The 9,870-nt window shown below is 46.4% G+C and overlaps 1 protein-coding gene across 1 annotated transcript; it reads left to right on the forward strand.

Moving 5' to 3' along the window:
* Positions 1-4,267: 4,267 nt before the first annotated feature.
* C7H10orf143 (chromosome 7 C10orf143 homolog) lies at positions 4,268-9,667 on the forward strand. The gene is made up of 4 exons (XM_062496227.1): positions 4,268-4,336; positions 5,321-5,461; positions 5,590-5,655; positions 6,332-9,667. Exons 1-4 carry the CDS (start codon positions 4,268-4,270, stop codon positions 6,359-6,361), a joined length of 306 nt encoding a protein of 101 aa, XP_062352211.1. The 3' UTR covers positions 6,362-9,667.
* Positions 9,668-9,870: the final 203 nt, after the last annotated feature.

Below are 9,870 nucleotides of genomic sequence, written 5' to 3' on the forward strand. Positions count from 1 at the left end.
AAATTCCCATTTTTTTGGTGTGTTTTCCAGGATAGCCCGTGCAAAAGAACCGGGGATGTTGTCAAGGAGAAATAGTATTGTCACCCCTGGAGCTCGCTGCCCATCAATCTGGAACCAGGATTACCCCAGCGATGGGAACTGCAGTGTGGATAAGAACAGGGAATATTTATTTTGGTCTGTCCAATTATCCTCCTAATGCAGAAAGGGACAAAAATTAATCCAAACCACTCTGATCTCTAAAAAAGACAGTCACAAAACAGCCTGAAACTTCACTGCTTGGATAAACTTCATGTACAATTTTGACACATTAATCAACAGTGTTTTATCTGAATTCTCCAAAATGCAAAATAAATTATTAATATCTCCGCTTATTGTCTTTTCCTATAGACTAGAATACTTCTGAAGAAAACGAAGAAAAAGATATAAAACAACCCATTTTCCATAAATACATTCTAGTTGATATCAGTTGCGTGAGGGGAGAAAAGAAAATCTAATTCTGTTTATTTTGTCTGCTATTTTAACCTGACAGAAACCCAGTGGAATAACCAGAAATCCCAGCCTTTAGGAAAAGCATGTTTGGGATTTTATCCCTTGTTTTACTGAGTTTCAGCACTTTTAAAGATTACTATTCCTCTCTCACAAAACAAGGAAAAAACATGGGGTTTACCCCCTACAAAATATTTGTTTTGAAGAAAATAATTTTGTTTAAATCCTGAATTCTTCTGTTATCAATAGGACTGCCCGATTTTATTTTAGATGCCAGCTCATCTCAAATAAAACCCTCCCATGGAACGACAGGGAAAACACCTGGCTGGGACGAGCCATTAGTGAGGCTAAACCAGGGAATTCCACAGCCAAACGTGTTTTACAAAAAGAAATCCTTTCCCCTTTGGAATTCTCCACCAGTACGATTTTATTGTGGACATTCCCTCTGTATTCCAGCCAGGCTTCCATGGGAAAAGCAGGAATTCCTGGAATTCCTGCTGCTGCAGACGGATTCTCTCTTGGATTTGGGATTCTTTTCCCGTGTCTCAGTCCCACTCCTGATGACCTCCCAAAACAGAGGTGAATTTTGGCTGTGAAGGAATTCAGCAGAGGCAATCCCAAGCATCTGGGTCCAGACATTATGGGATGGAGACCAAGGCTCCGTGCCACGGTTCTGCTCCGGGAATGAGGCGTGGGACAGATGGAACCCCTGGAAATAAATCTCTTCCCTCCGTGGCCGATGGGGAATGGGAACAGGACCAGCTCTGCCCCGTAAATCAACCCCTCAGCCTTGAGAGAGCTTCCCGAGACCTTTGCCAGGTTCCTTGGGAAGGGAAAGCCGAGGATTGCTGCTCCAAATGGATTGGCCCAGGGAGACGGGGAAGAGCTAAATCTCCCTCCCATGCAGCTGTATTTCTGGGATCCCATATGGAGCCTTGGCAGGAGCGTCCCGGGAAAAGCTTCAAGGACTCGGGATGGAGCAGGCAGGGGGACAAAAGAACCTGGCAAGTGCCAGGTGATCCCTGCTCCCCTGCAGCTCCCAGATGGATGTGGAGTTTTTCACCCAAAGTGGAAAAAAAAAAAAACAAAACAAAACAAACCCTCGAGGGAAAAGGCTGGGTGGGTGCTCCCAAATCCCACAACAGTTTTCCAGTGGGTTTCCCATAGAATCGGGTGTTGTGTTTACCTGTGGAAATTCCCAGGTTTTAGTGCCCAGCTGGAGGAGGGAAAAGCTCCTTCCCTATAGGCACAGGGTTAGGCTGATGCATTCCAGCTGGGAATTCCCTGAAATTTTGATGTTTGAACCTAATTCCCCTTCTGCCCAGCCCGATCCCACAATTTCTTGCATGGCAGAAAAGTTCCTGGTGCTTAATGCTGTTCATATCATAGACAAAGAAATAAGAGGAAAGAGAGACTGGAATTCCAGTTGGAAGTAGCTGAAGCTTGCAAAGTGTTCAGGATATATCTACACTCTGTTTTGATCCAGAAATAATATTTATTTCAATGTAAAATGAAAAATAATAACTTCAGAGTACACCTTTTTCTTATGTGGCTACATCCCTTTCTTTATTCTGATATTATTATTCTGATATTAAAATAGAATTTATATTAAATAAAGAAATTAAGCTAAAAAAACCCAAAATCAAGAAATGAAGTTAAATTTTCAACATTTACTGAAGAGCACTGGGAAAAGGCTCTGTCAGGTCACCGGTTTTCCTGGTTAAATGTCAGAGATGTTCACACAGAATAGAACAAAATAATGGGAGTTTTACTGGGAAAACATGGGAATAGTGATATTTTCCTCTGGGAAAATGGGAAAACGAAGGGCTCAGTCAGATCTCATTCAATTTTGGCCCAAAAGAAGAGAAGAAACAGGTTTGGAATTGTAACTGATGTTGTAAAAATGCCAAGGCTGTCTCCCAGCACTCAGCAAGGAGTGCCAGGAACGGGGGGAACCGTGAGGGGTTTGTGGCTCCTAAATCCATTTATTCGGGGTAAACAGAACCCAGACAAACAGGTTTTATTCTGTAGGGGTGGCCAAACTCTGGGGCAGGCTGTGGGATCTCCCCCCTTAGAGGAGGAGTTTCCCCTCGGGACACAATCCTGCTTCAGCAAGAGCTTGCACTGGAGCATCTCAAGAGATTCCTTCCAAACGCAGGTAATTCTGAGAAATGATTTTCCTTTTAAATCACCTGGAACCCCGTGAAATGAGGGAGTTAACAGCAGAGAAAGGATGGGGGGAAAGGGGGGAAAACTGAGAGGAGAATGAGACTTGTGGGTCCCGACTTTCTCAGGATGCAACACCAAACCTAAAAACGGGGTTTTGGGGTGGTACAAAGGAATTTCTCAGCACATCCAGGACAAAATCTTTCAGATAAAAATCAGGCAAGTCCAGCTGACGGCAGGGAGGGGAACAAGTTCCCTCTCCAGTGACTCCCATCCTGGATGGGGTTTCTTGGTCAGAAAATCCTCCAGTCACCTGGAGAAGACAAGGTGGAAATCTGGAGGTGCGAGCAGCAGCCACGTGCACACCTGGCACCTGCAGGATGGGGTGCCCTGAGAGCTGGCACAGACGTGGCACAGAATGCCTGTGGTGCATCCCATTGTTCTCCCCGGGAGCAGGCACTGGAAAACATTCCACAGGAAAACATTCCAACACTCCTGTGCTGGCAGGTCACCTAAGCAGGTTCTGGGGTGGGAGTGGGAGGTGGTTTGGAAATAAAGAAATAAATCTGATTTCTTGTGACTGGGTTTGGGTTTGCTTCCAGCTCTGCAGGGACTTGGAATGTTCTGCGAAGTGGATTTACCTGGATTTTGGTTATTCCGCTATCAGGCATGGCAAGTGCTAAATGAAAAAAGAAAAAAAAAACAAAAACAAAAAACCAGGAGAATCTGTGAATTATCCTTTGTGAGACGCCCTCGGGCCCAGGGAATGTGACAGAGCATCTCCTGGAAGTACAACTGGATCCCGAGTGAGGAATAAGCTGCAGAAGGAATGAATGCCAGGGAACAATCTGTGTCCTCTCCTGCAAAACTGCCTGGTGCAGTTGGAAAACCAGCAGCGTCTTCTTAGAGAGGGATGGAGCTTCTCCCCTGGGAGGAAGGCTGGGAGAATCGGGATTGTCCAGGAGAAGGAGCCGGGGTGACCCAGCTGTGACCTTCCAGTGCCTGAAGGAGCTGGAGAGATGGAGGGACAGGACACGGGGAGTGGATTTAAGATGAAAGTGGGTAGATTTGGATGGGATTTTGGGCAGGAATTGTTCCCCGGCAGGGTGGGCAGGGGTTGGGGTGGAATTCCCAGATTTGCTGTGGCTGCCCCTGGATCCCTGGCAGTGCCCAAGGCCAGGTTGGACATTGGGGTGGGAGCACCTGGGACAGTGGGAGGTGTCCCTGCCGTGGCTGGGGTGGGATGGGTGGGATTTGGGGTCCCTGCCCGGGCTGTTCCCTGATCCGGACGGGCCGGGCTCAGCGCTGGGCGATGGGAGCGGAGCGGCCGCGATCCCGCCGGGTCGGGGCTCCCGGGGCGGATCCCGGGGCGGATCCCGGTGTCGGGGATGCATCCAGCGGGAGGCTCCAGGAAAGGATCCAGGTTCCAGGGGAGGATCCCGGTTCCGGGGGCGGGTACCGGTTCCGGGGGCGGTTCCAGGGGCGGGTCCCGGTTCCGGGGGCGGGTCCCGGTTCCAGGGGCGGTTCCGGGGCGGGTCCCGGTTCCAGGGGCGGGTCCGGGGCGGGTCCCGGTTCCAGGGGCGGTTCCGGGGCGGGTCCCGGTGCCGGTACCGCCATGGCCGCGGGGCCCGTGCGGGGCAGGCGGGGAGCGCTCGGCCCGGGCGGAGCCGGGGAGCCGGAATGCGTGAGTAGGGAATGGGAATGGGAATGGGAATGGGAACGGGAATGGGAATGGGAATGGGAATGGGAACGGGGAACGGAAATGGGAATGGGAACGGGGAACGGAAATGGGAATGGGAACGGGGAATGGGAACGGGAACAGGAACAGGGAGTGGGAACAGTAAATGGGAATGGGAACGGGAACGGGGAATGGAAACGGGAATCGGGAGTGGGAACGGGATCGGGAATCAGGAATGGGAATCGGAATCGCGAATGGGAGTGAAAACGGGAATGGGAACTGGAACAGGAATCAGGAACGGGAAATGGTAATGGGAACAGGACCAGGAATGGGAAGGGAATGGGGAATGGTAATAGGAATGGGACCAGGAAAGGGAATGGGAACAGGATTGGGAATCAGGAGTGGGAATGGGACTGGGAATCAGAATCATGAATGGGAATGGGAAGAATGGGACCGGGAATGGGAGGAGCGGGACCGGGAATGGGAGGAACGGGACCGGGAATGGGAGGAACGGGACCGGGAATGGGAGGAACGGGACCGGGAATGGGAGGAACGGGACCGGGAATGGGGCCGAGTCACGCTCGGTGCCAGAGCAGGGACTGGACTGTGCAGCGCTGCGAGGCTGGGAGCAGGTGCCAGCGTTCAGGGAAAACACAAACCCCGTGTGCGGGGATGTTCCCGTCCCTTTTCCTTCTGTTCCTGGGTTCGCTGAGTCGTTCCACACCACTGCCCTGCTCTGCTCCTTCCGTGAACCCCATCCCAACCCCTGCTGGGATGGATGAAGGATGCCTTTTCCCAGGGGGATGTCACGGAGCTGAGGCACAGAGAGATACAGAATTCCTGCTCGCAGCATCAGGGCCAGTGGGAAATCCAAAATCCTGGGGTTGGTGTTCTTCCCAATGGATCCTTGGGAGGCACAGGCAGGAAGATGCTGAGAATTTGGCTGCCGTGCCTTGCGCTGCCAGGTGAATATTGCTTTTGGATTTCCAGAAGCGAGCGTGCCGGCTGCTGGACACCATTCCAAAGGAGGCTGGTGCCCAGCTCATGGACTGTGCCATGGATCTGGGTTCCAGGCAGAAATTCCTCCCTGACTCTGCTGCCTGGGCTGTGAAGACAAAGCAGAGTTCCGTGGTGAGTTCCCACCGTCCGTGTGGTTGTTACAAAATCGCTTTTCGAATGCGTTTTATAATAAAGCTGGAAATAATTGCCCGTTTCTTTTTCCATTTTTTGATGGATTTGTGTCTGGTTTTGTTCCTCAGGTTTTGGAAAATCACGGGAGCAAAGGCACTTCCCAGCCGTGCCCGAGATGTGTTGCTGGAGAATCTGTAAGTGTGGGAATCTGCTTTTTGGGACAGAAAGGACTGGGACTTGTTCCCGGGTATTAGATCCATAAAACGTGAAGTTAATAACCTCCACAGCTGCATTGCTGGGGAATAAAGCATGGAGATTAAAAATAAAGGAGATGGATTTAATTTCAGCAGAGCACAAATTAATATTCCCAGCAGCAATTGGAAAATCTGGAGATTCTCAACTCATTTTTCAAATTCTCTCTGAAAAGCAGAGTTTGGGAAGTAACAGAAAGAAACAACAACACAGCACTTCCTCTACCCTGATTTTAGTTGTCCTTCATTTACTGGATCACAACAAAATATTCAGGAATTTCATTCTATCTCCTATTTTTTTCTGTAATTGGATATTTCTTTTCTAAAGAGTAGATACAGACTTGAAAATACTTCTCCTTCAGAGCCAAAATGAGGAGAGGTATAGGGAAATACTGGATGTCCACAGCAAAAATCTGATTTATGGAAAGCAAAGCTTCCACCAGGAGCTGTGACTGAGCAGACATTGACTGTGTTTATTTATTTCCATTCATCCCTGGAGGGAAAAAAAAAAAAAAAGGGAATATTTGGTGGTGGTACTCAGTGATTTAAAATGAAATTTGAAAATTAAGAAAAGGAGGAAAATCTCCTTTTATAGCAACATGGAATGTTCTCCTTGCAGGGACACTTCGGTCACATCCTGGGCTTCTAGAAATGGAGGAGGAGCAGAGGAGCAGCTCTGAATTCCTGCTGGGATCCCAAGGATGCAGCTGGATCCTGGATCCTGCCCTGCCTCAGCACTCCCACCCTGCCCTGCTGCCACTCAGGGCACGAATATCTGCAATTCTGCACCTGCTCACCATGTTCTGCTCCTCAGGTAGCTCAGGATTTATCTAGAAAGGACAAGAAAAGCCTGAATTCGTGTTTAGGTAGCTCAGAATTTGTTTTAAAGGCTGATTTCATTTTTAGGAAACTCAGAATTTGTCTAAAAAGGACAAGAAAAGGCTGAATTCGTGTTTAGGTAGCTCAGGATTTGTTTGGAAAAGCTAATTTTGTTTTTAGATAGCTCAGAATTTGTCTAAAAAGGACAAAGAAATGTGTATTTCATATTTAGGTAGCTCAGGATTTGTGTCAAAACAACAAGAAAAGGCTGATTTCATGTTTAGGTAACTCAGAATTAGAAAAAGCTATTTTCATTTTTAGGAAACTCAGAATTTGTCTAAAAAGGACAAGAAAAGGCTGATTTCATGTTTAGGTAACTCAGAATTAGAAAAAGCTATTTTCATTTTTAGGAAACTCAGAATTTGTCTAAAAAGGACAAGAAAAGGCTGATTTCATGTTTAGGTAACTCAGAATTAGAAAAAGCTATTTTCATTTTTAGGAAACTCAGAATTTGTCTAAAAAGGACAAGAAAAGGCTGATTTCATGTTTTGGACTGGTTAAGTTGAGCTGGCCTTGGGCCCAGGCTTCACCTTGGACTGGACCAGAGGTTTTGTTGATTCCAAAGGTTTTCTCCTGACTCCCTTGGAAAATGCTCCTTTGGAAAATCCTCCTTGTCCAGGGCCACAGGCAGGAGTGGGAGCACACAAATTTTAGTTTTTAAAACTAAACTTTAGTTTTTAAGTGGCTTTGCAGCTGTGAAGTCCAGGAAAAATCCCACTGAAGCTTACATTTAAATCCCCAAAAAAAAAAAAAAAAAAATCTGTTTAAAAAGGCTTGACCTCATCATCCAGCAGGCTTTTGTTGGCACAAATCTAATGACAGGTTAATTAACCTCTGAAAGGTTACTTTTGGGGGTTATCAGGATGCAAAGTCCTCAGGCAAAAGTTTTTTTGCAGTCCTTGAGCCTTCCAGTGTTGTGTGTGGAGTTGGAGTTAGCACTGAGTTGAGATGTTCTCATTAAATTAATCTCGCCTAAAATACTGAGTTTAATTAAGTAATACATGAGGAAATAAGTCTAAAACCAGACCTGCGATTAATTGGCGTTCAGATTTTGGTTTTAAAAAAAAATTTCCTCCAAGCCCATAAAAACTTTAGTTAAATTAAGAATTAATACTTTCAAGTTAGTATTTATATCAAGTTAATACTTGATACCAAGATCTGGGGGGAGGGGGTTGGGGGGTCAGAATTTGTGGTGAATTCATTTTTACACCCCCAACCTTTGTCTTTTAAAAATCCTGATAGTCAAAGCAGTATAAAAAAATAATAAAAAAAACCAGGATAAACAGCAGTTTCTGTGCTGCAAAAGCTAAAATATCTGATTAAATGTAAAGGGCTAAAATGGTTTAGTTCCTGCAAAATCACTCTGAATCTCAGGTGTGACAAGTAACAGTTGGGACTGGTCAAAATTTGGTCAAATACACTCAAAATTTCAGGTGTACAAAGAGGGGAATACCAGAACTGGACTTGGACTCTGTGATGGAAGAGTTTTCTGCCAGAATACACCAGGCAGAAATATGGGATGGAGTTTAAAACTCAGGGAACGTGTGGATTATCAAACCAGAGAAGTGGTTTTTCCTTAAATAACTCCGGTTGTATCGTGTTCAGGAGTTCACAGATACCTGTGAACAGGTATTTCCTCTGTTTGCTTTAGACCTGAGTCTGGGCTGGACTGGGTTTAAACCAAGAACTGGTTCATTTCTGCTTTTCCTGCTGCTCCTCGTGAGGTTTGTGCCACATCCTTTTACATTTTCCAGCTTTTCCAGCAGCCTTTGCGTTTTTTTTAATTTTTTTTTTGAATGTCCAGGTAAATCCCAGGGCTGGTCCCAGGTGGTGGCTGCAGCAGAGGCTGCTGGAGGATTTTAATGGGATTTCTGGGATCACTTTTCCTATTGTGAGTGGGCACGGAGCAGGGGATTTCATTCAGGGGATTCCTCAACTCCACAGCTGAGCAAAGCAGGAAAACTTGATCCCAGCTTTTGGGAGCTGCAGGGTGAGCAGGGACATCCCTCACCCTGCCCCATGTGCAGGTTGGGCTGGCAGGGACTTTGGGAATTCCTATAAATGTTTCCCAGATGCTGCCCCTGAGGGGAGCGATCCCCAAAAAGAAATGGGTTATCCAGGAACACAACGTAGGGGAAAGCAGAGCAAGCCTATTCTGAAATATCAATTAATGCAATATTTTCTGATCCCATCTGTGCTGGGAATGAGCTCCAAAAAGGGGGGTCAGGCAGTGGGAAGGTGGCTGCCCTCATTTCCAGCTATCCCAGCCACCACCTCCTTGCAGAATTCCTGCCTGCTTTGGGCTGGAAAGGACCTGAGAGCTCATCCAGTTCCACCTGGGACAGTGCCAGGGATCCAGCCCCAGCTGCTCTGTGCCTGGATGTGGAGAAATTCCAGTTCCATTTTCTGGGAGTTATCCCCAGCTGGAACCCCTGGAGCTGCTCCCTGGCAGAGCTGAATAAACCCACGTGGAATTCCTCACACAAGCCTCATCCTCCCTGGTCTGTTTGTTTTTTTTTTTCCCCAAATGGGCAGGCAGAAGCTCCTGGATAAGTTCAGAGTGAACTTTTCCTCTCAGCTGTGATTCCTTGCTCCATGTTTTCCAACAGGGCAAGAAATGCTTTTTTAAAATTATTCAGGCTGGAAACAAATTGGAGTTTAATTGCCTGCTCCACTGAAGGCTTTTAATAGTGATATTTTTTTTAAATAGAAGTGTTTGTAATTTATTTTGGGATTTTGCAGGATCATAAAGCGGGCACAGGCTGGGGCAGTGAATATTCCTTTAAAGCAGATTTGTGTCAAATCTGCAGTGGAGCCACGGAGTTATTTTTGTATGCCTTGCAGAGCTCTGAAATTTTGTTTTCTTGATGAAAAAAATATATAAATTTTCTATTTCCTACTGCTGTGGTTTGTACACAGAATAACCAGAGTGATGCTTTATTTACCTGTACATAGAGAGAAAGGCCCCTGGCCTGTTTTTAATTCAGCTCTAAAGGATCTAATTCTTATTTTTAACTTTGTATTTTGTAAATTGTTCCTTACTAAAGCAGAAGCATTAAACACCACTTTGGCTGCAGCAAGGGATCGTCTGGTTGTGTTATTCCATGGATGATTTCTTAGGGCACTGAGGAACAAAGGTGAATAAAAGCTTGGATGAGGAGAAGAAATATATTATTTATGTCATGTAAAATCTTTGTACTAGGTTTAGTTGCTTACTTTATTAATTTGATGGTACTTACAAGTCCACTTGGCATCTTGACTGCCAAAGAAAGATGGAAA

The sequence above is a fragment of the Cinclus cinclus genome, chromosome 7 (assembly GCF_963662255.1).
Source record: "Cinclus cinclus chromosome 7, bCinCin1.1, whole genome shotgun sequence".
NCBI lineage: Eukaryota > Metazoa > Chordata > Aves > Passeriformes > Cinclidae > Cinclus > Cinclus cinclus.